A 16,170-nucleotide genomic window follows, 5' to 3' on the forward strand; every position below is an offset into this window, starting at 1 on the left:
ATCTCCAAGGCAAGCAAGATTTGTAGATGGAGCTCAAACTAAAGCCTGTGAGCCAGCATGTTGGAGCTGCTTGCATGATAACATGCTTGCCTGTGATCATTTTTATTTTCTTGTCTACTATAGATTGCAGCATATGCTCACAATGTGGGGCTTTATATAGAGGTGTGTCCTCTATATATCCTCTGAAAGAAATCAGTTAAGCTAGCAATAGCATGCTTTTTTTTTTTTTATTTGTATAACCACACAAGAGAAATTGGGGTACAGGACTATGACTAATAAATCAACATAAATAGATCAATATGTCAGTACTTCAATGCTTGAATCCAACCAGCTATGGGGAATTTGTCCCCTGGTAGCAATCAATCTGCTGTACTTAAAGTTTCCTCACCAGATCTGCAGCTAGCACAAACTGATCAATGCTGTTCCAAGTCAGTGGAGCATAACAGCTTTGCATGTCCCAGTGTTCACCCTTGCAGGGACCCTGCTCCTTTACAAGGACACAGAGGTTGAAATACCCTTTGCTAAGCACATGGGATATCTCACACTAACTCACAATTCTTTACTCAAAACCAGCCTTTCTTACCACTAATCCAGTGCAACCTCCTCCACTAGGAGCTCTATCTGAAATCACCTGCTCCCAATCATTTCTGTGAGGAATTCTTCCTTTCCATCAGGTGGCTGCTGATGGAGCCGCCTACCAGAAGTGATTAAGGATGCAGGTCACAGGAGCCCAACATCACTAGAGAATGCATTATTCCCACCTGAGTCCCAGAATAATCTCTGTGACCCAAAGCAATGAGAGTCCAGATCCTACTGGCTGCTGGAAAGGGGGAGAGAGCCCAGTGTGGTGGTCCAAGACCTGTGGGTGGTGATGCATATTCTGCCAGGGCAAGCATTTACAGCAGAATCCCAGGATTCTCCCAAACAAGGATTGAGCCCAAAAGCTGGTATTAGGTAGAGGTCAGGTAGAGCTCCAGCATGTAGCTCTCAGGGGATGTTCCTTGTGGGTACAAGTTCTTGGAGGTGAAGTTCCCCATGCCCCAAGCACAGGTGGTAGCCCAGGCCTGGGACAATCTGTGCTGTGCTGGCATGGCTGGCTGGACAATGCCATCACCTTCAGTGGGCTCATTTCACTGCTCCCCAGAAGTGAGTCTGGCTCATGAGTGGCAATGGGTTTTCCTGGGCATGACCCGTTGTCCCACCAACCACTGGAGTGTGTCCCAACAGTCCACATAACTTCTCATGGCACAGGGTCCTCTTCCTCACAGGTCATGCCATAGACTGCAGAACCACAAGCCTAGCAGCAGCCACTGCCTAACAATTACACTGCCTAACAATTACACTGCCGTCTGGTGGCTTCTTTAGGAGCAATTCCAGGAATTCACAGGAGGGCCCTGCCCTCTATTAGCCGCAGCCACTATTTGATTATTGTTCATTATCATTGAGTGCATTTTACAAACCTGTTCTGCCAAGCTGTCTTTTGCTTTTCAACTTTTGTAATCAGCTACCCACCTCTGAAAGTTGTAGGAGAGAAGGTGTAGAAGTCACTGTGGCCTCTCTCCTTCTGCAAGGCTCCCCAGCCCTTGTAGTCTGCTTTCCTTGCTCTTGCAGTATGGAGGCTTAAGAAAAAGCAAGGCACTGGACACTTTACAAACCTGTAAAAATTCATGTTCTGATTTCCTTTCTAATGGCTCACATGGAGAGGAGGCTGTGAGCTACACAGTGCTCTTGTTTCTTCTCAGTGATGGATCCCCAAGGTTATGTTTCAACTGCTGTGGTGCAGAGCCCATTTTGGCAGGATGAGTTAGAGCTAGGCAGGAGAAATAGGGCTCTAAGCTTCTACACTGGTTTCTTTCAAGCTTTTTAGGCTGTTCTGAAAATATATTGTGTAATTTAGGAGACTGATGTTCTGAACTGAATATAGGGCTTCCAGTTACCAATATAAAAATGATTCCCTAAGAACATATATTCATTCTGCTTCCTTTGACTGTTCCAGCAAGGGGTCTCACTGCTCACAGTGTGATTGGACTTTGCTTTCTCTGACCGCAGAGTCCTTGGCTGAAGAGGAATGGTTGTAGTCCGCATTAGGCTTAGCAGACTGCCTGCTGGATGGAATGAGAGCCACCAGCAAGTGGGTATTGGCTTCCTTGAAACTTGGTCTATGCAGACATCATCTTTTTGGGCAATCAATGAGGCAAACTGTATAGAAACCTCTCCATCTGAGAGGGGTCTGTTTTTGCAGAAGAGGAGTGGAGTGGCTGAGGAAGTGCTGTCTGCTGTGCATCTGTGGCAGCTTGGCCCTGTAGTAGAGTCAGTTCTTTGAGATGGGTCACAGTATGGGAGGGCGACTTGTCCCTGAAGCAACACAATTCCAGCAAGCTTAAGGAGGTCAGAAGAGTCTCTCTATCAGACAGTGACAGAAGTTCAGTGTCAGTGTCAAGCACTGGGCCCGTTTGATGTCAATATGAAGCTCCTTGGTCACAGTTAAAACATCTCACACTGTGTCACCACAGTACAGGCAGTTTCCATCGTCAGTAATGTGTCTTCTGGAGGCAGTCAAGGATGCAGCCATACCTCCTTGATTTCGACTCCTCAGAGATTCCTATCACGCCCAGGAGGCTGTTCGCAGCTCCAGACCCCACAGCCATGGCTACGTTCCCGTTCCTCTTACCGAGCCCGACGCAGTCAGAGGCGGGGGCCGGGGCGCCCCGGGGAGGCGGGCAGCGGGGCGGTGCAGCCGGCCCGCCCTGCCCGGCCCGGCCCCGCCGCCGCCTCTGCTCAGCCGGCCCGGCCGCACGGAGCGGTAGGAGGGGGCCGGGGCGCCGCGGGAGGGCGGTGAGGGGAGAGGGGGCCGGGTCGGCCGTGGCGTTCCGGGGGCTGTTCTCGGCGCCGGCCGGAGGTCGGTCCCCGGGCAGCCCTTCGCCGGGGCCGGGAGCAGGACCGGGAGCGGGCGCTCCAGGGCGCCCCGAGGCGAAGGCCCGGGTGTAGCGGCGCCTCCTGCCCGCCCAGGGAGGCCTCAGCCCGGGGCCGGGGGGATCCCAGGGCCGGAGCCCCCCTGGGCCCAGGCGGGACTGCCTGGGATGGCCATCAGCCTCTGCCAGGAGCCCAGGCCCTCGGGACAGGGCAGGTCCATGGTCACACTGTGGGAAGTCAGCCCACGGTTGTTTGTCAGGATCTGGCCCGGCGAGGGCAGCTGGGATCAGACACAGCCCCGTGATCAGCAGGCTGGGCCACGGCTCCTGGGGCGAGGGCGTTGCTGATGGAGACCGGCACTCCTGCAGCACTGCTGCGGCTGGTCCTGGGCCGAGCTCAAACACACTCATGGGGAGCCCCAGGCTTGGCTGATTGGGACCATCAGGGCCTTGACAGCAGCCCACCCCCTCTGTCCTCACTCCTTAGAGACATATGGGCTCCAGAGGGACTTGCTGTGGAGTGATTTAATTGCTGTGCCGTCTCAGAGGGCTAATTAAGGGAGCAGATACGCAAGACAAGTCACTTGGAAGGGGATATGACGTGAGAGACTTGGAGATAGTCAGGTTGCCTGTGGCTTGGTGGGGTGAAAGGGAAATGTTTAAACCACCATTGGAAGGTCGCCAGAGGCTGGCTTCACTCAGGAGCTGGCGCTTGAGCAAGGGTCAGTGATTGCCAGGTAAATGAGATGGTTTGAGGTTGAGCAAGTGCCTGGCAGGTTGTGGACCCATATCCCATGCAAAAGTCCCTGGCCCTGAGGGTGCACAGGCGGATGGCAGCAATGACCTGCTGTGCAGCATGGAGCCAGCTGCTCTAGCAAATGTGCCAACCAGTGGTGTGAAAGAGAAGCACCAAGGTTAAAGAGGGCAAGGTGGTAACAGTCTAATGTTGGAGGCAGCATCCTTATTCCCCAAACTGTCTTTTTGGCCCAGGAGAGGTGCCTGGCTGACTGCAGCTAGCTGGGGGAATTCTGCATGGTTCCCTCTTGCTGGATCTCCTGTGCCTTCTGGTCAGGTTGCAGCTGCTGCAGAGACACACAGAAAGCTTTCTCCTCCTGCATAGGGAAAGCTTATTTCTTCCTAGGAGCATAGCTAGTACGTGCTGGGAGGAGGATTCCCCAAACAGGCAGTCAGGAACGGCAGCTTGGGATGTTGAATGGGGAGCTATAAATCATCAAGCTGCTAATTAAGACCACAGGAGACTGGTGAGTTACTAAAGACCTGTATTACTCTTTTCAGAGCTCCAGACCATTAACGAGACCCCTGGGACCTTCTCCAAGTACGTGACTCTCCAAGGACATCACCCTGTTTTGGGCATGTTCTCAGAGTTGAAGTTCCCTGTGCCCTGGGGACATGTGGCAGCCAAGGCCTGGGGACCCTCGGAGGGACACCCTGTGCTGTGTTTGCATGGCTGGTTGGACAATGCCAACACCTTTGACAAGCTCATTCCACTGCTCCCCAGAGGTAGGTCTGGCTCATCAGAATGGCTTCTGTTGCGTGGCCGGGCTGCACATCTGATCCTCTTTCCCTTTCAGGTTGTTATTATGTGGCAATGGATTTTTCTGGCCATGGTTTGTCCTCCCACCGACCTGCAGGCTGCCTCTACCATTTCCTAGATTATGTGACCGATGTGCGCCGGGTGGCAGCAGGTGGGTACTTGAAGGAACCCTCGAGGGGGTGCTGTATTGGTCCTGCTCTAACAAGCAAGCAGCATTTTCAGTTCCCCCTCCTTCTCCCCCTGCTGCTAGTGTTTCTATACTAAAAAAGCTGTAGTGGTGAAGTGGTGGAAGCAACTAAATGGTTTTGCCAGACTGGCTTTTTTTAAGCAGTCAGTGACCCCTAACCAGTCTTAGGTGTAAGTTGGAAACTTCTGGTTCTCCCTGATGGCAGTTTACAACTTGCTTTAGTATCATGCAAAGAAATCTGAAAGTCAAAGTGTCTTGTACTCCTAATAACTCCTGATGTAACTGCCCATCTGTATATTTGGCATGTGTGATTTTACATTCCCCATTCAGTACACAAAAGAGCCTCTAGAAGCTCTGAGATGTATCCAGAGGATAAATCCCATCTTTCAGTGAGGTATATTTCAGATGGGCAGCACTGATAAAGCTGTATTTTCCTATAAGCCTCCCAGAGTGCCCTAAAAATGGACTAAAGAGCCTGATGTGCTAAATGGTGCAGAAAGCTTTCACTTGGAATCATACTTCCCTCAATGCAGCAGACCTGGCTCTGTGTCCTCACATGTCTTGCAGAATGCCCTGCAGCAGGATGCTCTGTAAGGGTTTCTCTCTTCCACCAGATGCTACCCAGTCAGGCTCCTCTGCTTCTTGCCAGTCTCATCTGGCAGTAAATGGGACTTTGCTGGAGTTTGTTTGACATACAGGGAGAACTTGAGAGCTGTATGACTTAACTACCATGGAAATGAGGTGGTAAATGCTCCATTTCTTCAAAATCGGCCCACTTAGCTGCTTAGTTTCTGGATTAAGAAGCAAATGTGGTAGTGCAAAAGCCCTCCTGGGAGAAAGGGCCCATGTCAATAGAGAAGCAGCAAGATGTTGCAGCTCTGGTTTCTAATGTAGCACTGTCTGTTTTTCTCTGTTGCCATTTAGCCTTGCAGTGGAGACGGTTCACCCTGATGGGTCACAGTATGGGTAAGTGGCTCTGGTCCTTGTAAACTGTGAGATTAATAGAAAGCAGCAGATAATTAACTTCCAAGACATGCTGCTAGGAGCTGGGCTGGAATATTTATTATATTATGCCAAGTACGAGGTTCCTGCTTGAGTGATTCAAAAATCTCTGCCTGTGTTTGAAATGCCTGTTTTCAAGACCCTGCAGTACAGACAGTGGTAATTCTTGCTGTGAGCATTTCCCCCACTCACAGGACAGAACAGTGCAAGGCAAAGAGGGGTGGTCTATGCAGAATTCACAGCAGGCCTTCCTGCCTGGTCCCCACGAAGTCTGGGAGCAGACAGCCCATTTGGTGGGCTGTAAAGCTGCCTGAGGAGAACTGGACTCCAGGATCCATCCCTTTGAGCTTGGAATATGATTTGATTTTGCCACAATTTGGAGTTTGCTTCCCAGGGCCGCTCTGGTCACAGCTAACAGGACCTGCACACCAAGACATTTTAAACAGTAACTCCTCCTTGGCCTTTGCTGTCTGCGGGAGGTGGGAATGGTACAAGGTGGGCAGCACAGCAGGTCAGCAGCCTTGGTCTCTGCCTGTGTGTTGTGGCTGGGAGAGCTCTCCTCTGTAGTGGGGTTTTGTCCCATGGTACAATGCACATTTTTATTTCTCAGGTGGCTCCTGCTGTGGGGAAGGTGAATTTCTGTTATCAGGGGCTGTTCTGTGCATTACTGAGCACCCTTTTCTTTTTTGCAGGTGGGGCTGTGGCAGGAATGGTGAGTAAAGCATCATTTCTTCATGGGGTTGTGATTTCTGCAGCTGCAACAACAAATAGGAGAGGAATGAAGGGACAGACCTGGATCTCAGGGGAGGAGAGGCCCTTCCCTGACCCCTCTCCCGTGCAGCAGGATAAAGACATCACTCAGTGCTCAGCTTTTCATTTCCTTATTGTTTCATCTCTCCTCAGTTCTGTTTCCTTTATCCTGAGATGGTGGACAAGTTGATCCTGCTGGAAAGTCTTGGCTTTCTTCTAGCTCCAGAGGTTAGAGCTCATGTGTCCTTCCTTTCACTTTTTTAAAATACAAAACTATATGATTTTTTTCTTTCCCTCACTTGTTCAGAGAAAGCACTGATGTGACCACTTCCTGGCAGGTCACACAAGTCCTAGGGCTCTTCCTTTTGGCAGGTACTGATCTGCTCCTTGTTGCACAGACTGAAGTTGGTCCTTAGGGGGTGGCCCTTGGGGCACATTTGGTAGAGCTCCACATCCTGCAGTCCCTTAGCACTGAAATTTTCTTGTCTGTGCCAAGCCCTTGTACAAAGGAAACTGGAACCTCTGTCCAGGCAGCTGCCAGCTGAGGTTATCTTTTTGCCAACAGCATGTTGGGTGACCTGGGTACAAGATTGGTAGATTTTTTCTGTTCCTGGCAGTTCATAAAGCTACATTCCGAACATGCTATCGTTGCTACCAGATGCTGGAGCTTTTACTGGCAGTAGTGGGACAGAAACCCTAGTTCAGAGAGACAAAAAATACCAAACTTTGGAGAGTTGTCCTCAACTCAGAAGTGAGGTAGGAAGGGTTAGAAAAGATGCCAAGAATAAAAAGTTAAGTTCATTACAGCAGTATCACTGTATTTATCAAAAATGCCCTTTCTCCCAGAAAGGGGCATTTTTAATAAGATACCCCTAACTGATAACAGTACTGAGGGAGGTTGAAGAGTGAAATTCCCTCTTCCACTCTCCAGTAAGGGGTAAAATCATTCAGAAGAAAGGGGTTACTCCTCTTCCCTACCTCTCTGTGTTTCAGGACACTGAGGCATGGCTGAAATCAAAACGGAGGGTGATCGACAGACTGCTGAGTCTGGAGGCAAAGCAGCAAACTCCCAAAGCACGGAGCCCCGAAGCAGCATTGCAGAGGTGGGTTCCCATCCATCCTCTTCATTTACTGCCTGCCCTCACCTTGACAGAGTTACAGCTGCACAAATGAGAAAGGAAAACCATCCTTGCATTTCACCTTTCAAGTCCTTTTCTGGAATCTCAGTAAGACCTTTTGCTTCTGCTGCCAGAAGCTGCTGCCTCTTCCTGCTCCTTTCTGAAGCAGCCTGAGAGCTCACTGTCACCTTGTCATGGCATTTTTGCTTCACATCCTCCCTTTTTCCAGCATCACAATCTCTCTGCCATGTCTCCCTCAGGCTTTTAGAAGCAAACAGCCATCTGACAGCAGAGGGTGGGGCAATCCTGCTGCAGCGAGGAGCAACTGAGACACCCGCTGGTAAGGGGCTGTGTGGTGCTGGGCCACTGCTGGGTGTGGGAAGGGACTGGTGCCAACAGCCATTGTCTTCTGCAGGGTACAGGGTGCCCTAGCTACAGATTTACACAGCCTGAATGGGATCAATTAAGTCTGGAGGCAGAGTTCTCCATTCCCAGCAACAGGGTTTGGTGCTCAAATCCTAGAACAGCTAAAGAAAATGAATTTTAAAAAAGGAGAATTTTTAATTAATCCTGTTCTTCCCATCTCAGAAAGTCTCAGGCAGATCCCAAAAGTGTGTTAAAACAGAACAGCTCCTGCTCCTAAGAAAACCTTCTGTTTTTTTCTTTCCAGGGCTGGTGTATAACAGAGACATGAGAGCCCGTACGGTGAGCACTGCTCTTCTGACATGCCCCCTGCTACTTCAGAGCCCTCAGCTTACAGAACACTCACACAGAGGATGCCTGCTCACTGAGCTAGGCCCTGCCTCCACCCAGCTGCTTACTTTCTGCTTCCTGAATTCCCACATGTCCTTTAAATGCTGCTTTTCAAAGAGCCTGCACTTGATCATTGATTCAGCTTAGAGTCACTGGAAAATGTTACTGTTTGTTTTTTTAGACGTTCCTCTGCCCCAGGGCCTCCTGGCCACATTTTCCTACTGTTATAAGTCTTAAGGCAGCAGATGGATGGATGCTTTGTCAGCTTGTCAGGTGACCTGAATAAGAAGGGGAGTGGAACAAAGTCCTTAGGGTTTGGTATTTTGATAGTTTTGTGCCACTTTTGAGCAATTAGGGCCTCCTTTATCTGTGCTACTATCAAGATATGGAAGCCAGGGTAATGTACTTTCTCCTTTTTAGTAAAAGGATTTTTAAAGCTTTTCTCTATGAGATCATTCCCATGTGTGCTGCAGCCCAGCAGGCAATGCTGCTGGCAGCCCTAAAACACAGCTGGACAGAAGGAGCCTTTGCAGAGCCATTTACTCCTGTCTGCAGCCTGGACACGTGTCATGTCCCGGCATGAAAGCTTCAGGGCCACAGTTACTTCTGCCTTCAGAGCTACTTGTGCAGGAGGGCTTGGGGACATCCTCTGCCCCCAGCTGCTGTTCCTGATCTTTGACACTTTCCCTCTCTTTGCACCTGCAGCAGAGTCGAGAGTTCTTCACGGTGGAGCAGTGTGTGAAGCTCCTGCAGAAGATCCAGGACCGTGTTCTCATCATTGTGTGAGTGAGGCACAAACCACACCAACCCTTGCTGTCTCCTTCAGTGGAGGGAATGAAGGCTAGGGAGGAGTCCTCCACTACCCCTTCATCAACACTAGTCATCCAGACTTTTGGCCAGCTGGTGTAACAGTACAGTTTCACATGTGAGAAGTATTTCCCAGTTCCCCACCACTGCCCTGGGTTGGGTGGGCTCCTGGAGAAGGCAGACACCAACTGGAACATCCTCCCAGCCTGGCACTCTGCTTTCAGGCTGGGACTCCCTGGTGCAAGGCTGACTGAGGAAACGTTGGTCCTGCCCCATCTTCCCCATGCTCTTGGCTTCACAATCCCACCTCACAACTTTCCATTCCTTGGCACTGCAGCAAGGGGCCATCCTGGCAAATACGTGACCCTCCACAGCACCACACCTACTTGCTGTCCTCCTGACCTGACTCTACCCCAGTCAGCAACCCAGCCTGCCCCCTTCTCCAGGCCCCAAAACCTCTTGCCTGAGCAAACAGGTGAAACTACAGCAGTGTCCATCTCCTCCAGCTGCTCCTAAAGCCCCTGGTCTGACTGAGCTCCTGCAAGCTGTCTCCTGTGGCACCTGGGGCAAGCAGCTCTGGGGTCAGGGCCAGTGGCTTGCCAAGGTGTTAAGCTGTCTGGGTGCACAGCTTGTTCTGCAAGTCGTCTTTCTGCCTTTTCCCATCTCACTCGAGGGCAAGGTGTGCAGGGCTCTGGCTACCTTGGCTGGTGGGGTGCTATTAAAAGATTGTCTAGAAAGCAGGAAGTGCTAGCAGTTGAGAAAAGAGGTGCAGTTTTGGCTTCCCCGATCTGTTTTAGTATCATAACTGCTTCAGGTTATTCCTGCTTGTCCAGAAATGTAATATTGTGCTGAGGTCAAGCCTTCTGTGCCATAGAAATGCCATTGAGCCTGAGATGTCCCCTTGTCCCATGACCAGCACAGTAGTAGGAGACAGCATGATCTTAGCTCTGCAGGAGATCTAATGCTGACTTCTCCAGGGCAACTGCCCTGGTACCTCCTTCTCTGAGCAGGGCATAACTTGGTTAAAAAAGCAGCAAAGAAAGGCAGAAGGGACTGAGGGGAGATGTGGAGATTCTAAGGAAGGAAGAAGTTAAGAGCAGAAGGCAGAGCAGGGGCAGGGAATGATGTTTTCAGACCAATTACAGAGCCAGCCCTGAGAGGATAATATTTAGCCAGTCCCCACTCTGATACCACTAGGCAGTCACCCAAGGTTTTGCACCTTTTAGTTTGATAGAAAATAGCTGCTTAGTCAAGCTGTGCAGTGCACTCTGACTACCATGTATGACCCTGTCACCTGCTGCTTACGAGCAGCCTGGGAAGAACAGCTGGGATTGTCACCCTACTGTCTTGGGGACACTGATTCTGCTCAGGACAGCCACAAAGACAAATGGACAGACACTGAGTGCTGTACTGAGCCTCACTGTTGTTTTCAGATCACAAGATGGACTCTTGGTACCGCACAACCTACCGAGCAGAAATCACTTTGTGAAAGCCCTGCAAGAGGCATTCGAGTCTAACTTCAAAGAGGTGAGAGAAAACGTCATCCTTGCATCTTCATTGGCCACCAACCTGGGAGCAGCAGCTGGGAAGCAGCTGACCTTGGTGGACACCTTCCACTAGGTGATTTGTCCTGAGCAGCACAGTCCTCACATGGGGAAGGGGGGGTAGTCAGGAAGTCAACTTTGTCCCTGCTGCCAAAGTCCCAAGTTAGTACTGCCCTCTGGACCCAGCTCTTCCCTGGTCCTCCCATCTCTGTCCTGCCTCACTTGCCCTGTCCTTTTCCCACGAATGTCACACAGTAGTGTGTGCTTCACGGAACACTTTCCTGGTCCACATCTTCACAACTTCTTGTGTTCTTTCCCTCCAGCACATCCAGCTAGCAGAAGTGCCTGGGAGTCATTTTGTGCACCTGAACGAGCCCGAGGTGGTATCTGGGATCATCAGCAACTTCCTGACAGCAGAGAACACCAGGGCCAGGCTCTAGGAAGCCCTCACAGCTGCAGCAGTCCCAGAGAACTGGGAGCTTAACAAGCAAGCTCCAGATTTGTCACCATTCCTACCTCACATCCAGCATTAGATCATGATAATATTTCCTGTGCTTAGCTCACTGCAGGGTGGAAGCAGGTCTGCCAGGGGTACTCTGAAGGAGAGCTGAGCAAAGTATCCCATTTGCCAAAGGGAGAAGGAATCCTTGCTCTACTTCCAGCTCTGTGAGTACAGGGATAGAGGCCCAGAGTGGCCTTCCCCTTGGCTTACTCCAAACTTGCACCCTAAAACAGCAGAACACAAGGCAGAGGCACCCTCTGTGACAGCAGCAGCTCCCCAGCTTTGGCACTGCAATAGAGGTGGCTCATCTTGCCTCCTCCCTGAGGATGGTGAGTAGGCTGCTCCCAGGATTTAACCTGCTGAAAAACAAGGAAAGTGTTCTGCTTCTCTGCTTACTTCCGTAGATGCCTGAGCGCAGAGGGCCTCAGTGTCTCTGTTCTATTGTGAGAACTACTATTTAAGAATCAGGTTAAATAAGAGCTCACCTGTGCAGAGAAAGCCATTTTAATGAATGCTGGAGAATCCTTAAACTTCTAGCTGAAGCAGCTGTGAGAACTACAAATTATGGAAAAGTTGGCAGAGACAATTTCTGTCCTAAATCAAGATTCATGTTCTAATGTTAAGTCCATCTTCTAGACTCTATGGGGGAACAAACCTCCTTTCTCTTTCAGGCCACTCACCCAAGCAGCTAAAATGCATCTTGGGAGGCAGCAATTTTTACACACTGTCTGCCTTAGATAGGCCTTATTAAGAATCTGCCTCCGAGTTAAATTGATGCAAAAAGCCCACTGAAGCAGGCAGGCCTGTAATCTCTGCAAGCAATGCAAACTGTATTTGCAGTTGGTTTTTTAGGAGAAGATAAATCCATTTTATCTCAGCTCTCTGGAATTTACCACCATTTCCACCTTACATTCATGATCACATCTCTAGCGAGTCTGAAGATTGTAAAATAAATGTGTAAAAGCCTGGGGTTGGGTGGTTACTTTGATGACAGACCTCCCACTATTGCAGAGCTGCACAAATGCTATAGGAGCAGCATAAAACCATTGCCCCACACCTACACAGGCCTGCTGCCATCCTTACCTGCCTTCTGTGGGCTGGGGACATGTTAAGTGGAAACAGGGCGTGGAGAGTCTGCTTTCTCTTTCCAAACCAGGCTGCTAAAAGTGGCATTTCTTCTTGCAACAGTGCTGGGTATCAGGAAATTCCCATGGCCTAGACATGGCTGCAGAGCTCCATGCGCAGCTGGATGACTGGGCACTGCAACACTTGGCTGGGGAGGAAATCACCAAGAGAAGGGGTAGGCCTCTGTACCAAACCACTGATCTTACCTTGTGACAACAAGTTGCAGTTAGGTTTTTCCTAAAGTCACTTCCCTCCTCATTCCTTCAATAAAATGTGCAAAGGAGCACCAGGTTACAAGCCAGGATTTTCACCACCACCCCAGCACACAGGAATCTGTTTCCCACAGGAGACCAGAGGGGAGAGAGAAGCATTCTCATGTTCTGAAAACAATAGCAGCAGTTTATTTACAGTTCTTTAGCCATTCCCTGCCCCTGCAGAGGCTGTACTAGGTCAATCCCAGTTCTCACCAAGCTTTAACAAGGTGTGGTTTTGGGTGGCAGGGTTGTCACAAGGATGTGCCTCAGCCCCTTGGAGCACCCTGAGAAGTGGTGCCATGGGGCTGAATGACAGAAGAGCAGGAGGATACTGGTGCAAGTAAAGGGAACTCTCTTCCAGCAGCAGTTGCTGGGATCTCCCGTTTCAGATCCAAAGGTAGAGGCAACCCAAAGCTGCCTTAATTCCTCAAAATCCTTTGACAAATGGAGTCAAGTAGGCATCTCTCCTACCCTCTCCAGCACAGGCACCTGAAGAACAGCTCAGCACAACCTAGTATGGCCGAAACTTGCGCTGGGCTCGCATCAGTGCGATCCTCTGCTTGTCCTCCTCAAATTTCTTCCTCAACTGGGCAATGTCTAAAACACAGAAAAAGAGAAAGAACGGGTCACACGAGAGTACCACATCTCCTTCTCCTGGGAGCTTCAATTCCACACACCAGTGGCTCAATCCCAACAGCCCCAAACACACACTTCCCAGATCAGGTCCTTTTACACTTCAGCTGAGTGTCAAGCTGGGGCTCCAGCTGTTCATCTCCGGTAGTGCTGCAGCTCCCTCTTGGGGAGGAATTGGCTAGTTTCCCCCTTCAATCGCTGCCTTTGTACAGACTGAGTAAGCACCTCTTGGAAAACCACACCCTCCCACAAAATATTCCAGCAGCCCTTCCTAGGACAGGTGGTGGCAAGGGGCCATTCGGATCCAGCCAGCCAGTTGCTTAGTGGCAGCTGGGTGTTGCCTCCCCTGAAGGCAGAAGGATGCTCTTTGGGCCACAGTGTGAGAGACAAGACCCAGGCAGGGGTAGGAGGAAACTTGCACACTCACGCTCTCTCTTGGTCTCGCGATGCTGCCAGGCATAGAAGTTGAGCAGTTCTTTGCGGGCCCTTTTCCGTTTCTCCCTCTCCAGCACGCGGAGGTTGGCAGCCTCTGTCCGGGGCAGGCCGGGCTTCCGGCCCTTCCGTGTCACCTTCACCCAGCCCTCCTCATCCGGAACACCCTCCTCCTTGGCTGCTTTGGCTTCTTCCTGTAAGGACAGGAGGGTGAGGTAGCCCAGTGCAGATGCACAGCCTAATGCACAACTCCCCACAGCCCTCCCTTAAACACAGGCAAAGTTACAGCTCCCGCTTCTACTCACGATTAAAAGGAAGGCATGGGATCAGGGCTGCAAGCATTCAACTCGCAGTCACAACATTGCACGTCAGCCACAAACCAATTAATTTGTGGGTGTCTGTTGTAAGCCCTAGGGGAAGGGCCAGGTGTTGCACACCAAGCCTGGGTCTGATTGCCCACCAGCAACTGGGAATAAGAAAATCTCTGCCAAACAGAGAGACCCTCAGCCCTTTCCACTATGGCTGGAGCATGGAGAAATCTCTCTTCTTTCCCTCTGCCCCAAGAAATCTGCTTAGCTGGGTTCCTTCCCTAGCCTGGCCTCACCTCTTCCACTCTTTTATCATAGTCTTGCATGTAGGCATCCACCTCAGCCTTCAGCTCCTTCGGATCCACGATGGAGGCCTCATAGCTGGCGATCCACTCTGATACAGAGAGGGCACAAGTCAGCAGTAGCTGCTGTTAGAAGCAGGCTAGTGTGGTGCTTTTGGGCAGCTCTAGAGGGAACTCTAGCACGGGGGAAGGACATACTGTTCCCATTTGTGCTCAGCTTCCCCCCTGCCACAGCTCAAAGTGACTTGGCTGCGAGCACAATCAATATGCCATGGGAAGAGCTTTCAACTTGCCCAGGCAGAAGTGGGCTAGCCTTAAGCCTAAGGAGCACAACATTCAGGGCTATGCTTCTGAGAAGCAATTACATGTGAAGTGCTGTCAACTTGAAAGACACCTGGGGCCTGTTGCATCAATCTGGTCTCCATTTTGAGGACAAGATGCAGACAGTATCTCTGAATCTATGCAATACTGAAAAAATGTCAGGGAAAAAGGACCCTTCCAAGTGTCCCCAGTCTCCCACAGAGTCAGTGGACCAGACTTCAACATCTAGCTCAATAAGACTGCTACCCAGTGAATAATGAAAGAACACAAAACACTGAACATCCCCCAGCTTAAAACAAAATGGGACATGCAGGGTAGAATTCAGCAAACAATTAGTATAGTTCCTGCCTGCAGAAAGATAGCCAGAGCTGACATACTGCTAATGCCGGTTTTCACAGGGTGCCTCTCTGTTGATATTAGCAAGGGACCTTCCTGTGATAGAGCCTTGGCTGCCTGGACAGCTGCTGGTTTCTTGAACACCACGTATGCTACTTGAAATCCCTAAAAGAAAAAAACCACCCAGGTGAGTCAGATATATAAGAGAAACTGGTAATGGAGCAAGGAACTGCAGTACAAATAATTTTAAAAATAAAATAAAAATCAAAAGACAAAGTGCAGTAGGATAGCAAAAAAAAAAAAAAAAAGACAGTGTAAACATAAGTAAGTAATCATGTCACCCAATGCCCCACATGGTTTCCTGTGCCTTGTGTTCTGAAGAGAACCATTCCGTATTTGCCATCTTTTCCCACTAAAGCATCCCTCTTCCCTGCCCAAGCTTTACCTTTAGAGTTTTGTGGTCAAAGAATTTCGACGCCAGTTTATTTTTTTTCTCTCCTGGCCCTGGCTTGTCACAGATGTCCACAGACTGCACATGCCCGCAGCGAGAGAACAGCCTAGACAAAGAATCCTTAACAGGGAGAGTTAAGAGAAAACACGCGGTACAGTAAAGCAGGAGCGATGCCCCTCGAACAGCCGGCACAGCTCTCCGGGCAGCTCCCCGGCCCCAGCGCGGCCCTCCGCCCGCAGCAGCTCCGAGACACACGCTGGCTCCCGGGCCCCCATGCCCTGCCCTCGGCCCCAGCCGCCCCCACTCACCGGGCCGCAGTACGGGGGCACGTTGAGGACGAAGAGGGTGCGGCGAGGCGGGTGCGCGGTGTCGGCCCCTTCCCGCACCTGGTGCTCCTTCACCAACAGGCAGTGGTGCGAGCGCTGCCGCTCCGCGAACTTCACCGCCAGAGCTGCGAGGGACGCACCGCTCTGAGACGCCGCTGCCCCTCACCCCTGTATCCCGCCGGCCCCGCTCCCGGTGCCCCGCGCTGCCCCTCACCCCTGTATCCCACAGGCCCCGCTCCCGGTGCCCCGCGCTGCCCCTCACCCCTGTATCGCACAGGCTCCGCTCCCGGTGCCCCGCGCTGCCCCTCACCCCTGTATCGCACAGGCCCCGCTCCCGGTGCCCCGCGCTGCCCCTCACCCGTGTATCCCGCCGGCACCGTTCCCGCCGCACGCTCCGTGGCGGCCGCCATCTTCTCTGCGCGCGGCCGCGCGGGGGCCGCCGGGAGCTGTAGTTCCCCGGGCGAGGCGCGGCCCTGATAATGGCGGCGGCTGGACTCGCCGCAGCCCAGGGATTGAGTTTATGTTTTTGTAAGAACAGTGTAAAACTCACAC

The 16,170-nt window shown here is 51.2% G+C and overlaps 2 protein-coding genes across 2 annotated transcripts; one reads left to right on the forward strand and one right to left on the reverse strand.

The window, feature by feature from the left end:
* The first annotated feature begins 2,732 nt into the window (after nt 1–2,732).
* On the forward strand, nt 2,733–12,096 carry SERHL2 (serine hydrolase like 2). Its single transcript, XM_059846577.1, has 12 exons — nt 2,733–2,803; nt 4,209–4,433; nt 4,505–4,618; nt 5,579–5,620; nt 6,349–6,368; nt 6,560–6,634; nt 7,400–7,509; nt 7,785–7,864; nt 8,195–8,229; nt 8,983–9,059; nt 10,518–10,611; nt 10,952–12,096. The coding sequence occupies exons 2-12, from the start codon at nt 4,286–4,288 to the stop codon at nt 11,066–11,068; spliced, it is 912 nt and encodes a 303-aa protein (XP_059702560.1). The 5' UTR covers nt 2,733–2,803; nt 4,209–4,285; the 3' UTR covers nt 11,069–12,096.
* Nucleotides 12,097–12,633: 537 nt separating this feature from the next.
* RRP7A (ribosomal RNA processing 7 homolog A) lies at nt 12,634–16,136 on the reverse strand. The gene is made up of 7 exons (XM_059846578.1): nt 15,977–16,136; nt 15,601–15,743; nt 15,287–15,412; nt 14,883–15,006; nt 14,179–14,276; nt 13,570–13,768; nt 12,634–13,106 (listed from the first exon to the last, which is right to left on the reverse strand). Exons 1-7 carry the CDS (start codon nt 16,026–16,028, stop codon nt 13,021–13,023), a joined length of 828 nt encoding a protein of 275 aa, XP_059702561.1. The 5' UTR covers nt 16,029–16,136; the 3' UTR covers nt 12,634–13,020.
* Between the last annotated feature and the right edge of the window lie 34 nt (nt 16,137–16,170).

Source organism: Haemorhous mexicanus, chromosome 5, assembly GCF_027477595.1.
Source record: "Haemorhous mexicanus isolate bHaeMex1 chromosome 5, bHaeMex1.pri, whole genome shotgun sequence".
Taxonomy (NCBI): Eukaryota; Metazoa; Chordata; class Aves; order Passeriformes; family Fringillidae; genus Haemorhous; species Haemorhous mexicanus.

What these genes read in the sequence shown, in the direction of transcription:
- RRP7A (XM_059846578.1), bottom strand. Translation starts at nt 16,028, where the DNA reads ATGGCGGCCGCCACGGAGCGTGCGGCGGGAACGGTGCCGGCGGGATAC. An exon ending in TGCCCCCGTACTGCGGCCCG is followed by an intron (nt 15,413 to 15,600) that starts GTGAGTGGGGGC and finishes CTCCCTGTTAAG; the next exon opens with GATTCTTTGTCTAGGCTGTT. An exon ending in TTGACCACAAAACTCTAAAG is followed by an intron (nt 15,007 to 15,286) that starts GTAAAGCTTGGG and finishes TTTTTCTTTTAG; the next exon opens with GGATTTCAAGTAGCATACGT.
- SERHL2 (XM_059846577.1), top strand. Translation starts at nt 4,286, where the DNA reads ATGTTCTCAGAGTTGAAGTTCCCTGTGCCCTGGGGACATGTGGCAGCC. An exon ending in CCCGAAGCAGCATTGCAGAG is followed by an intron (nt 7,510 to 7,784) that starts GTGGGTTCCCAT and finishes TGTCTCCCTCAG; the next exon opens with GCTTTTAGAAGCAAACAGCC. An exon ending in AGCAACTGAGACACCCGCTG is followed by an intron (nt 7,865 to 8,194) that starts GTAAGGGGCTGT and finishes TTTTCTTTCCAG; the next exon opens with GGCTGGTGTATAACAGAGAC.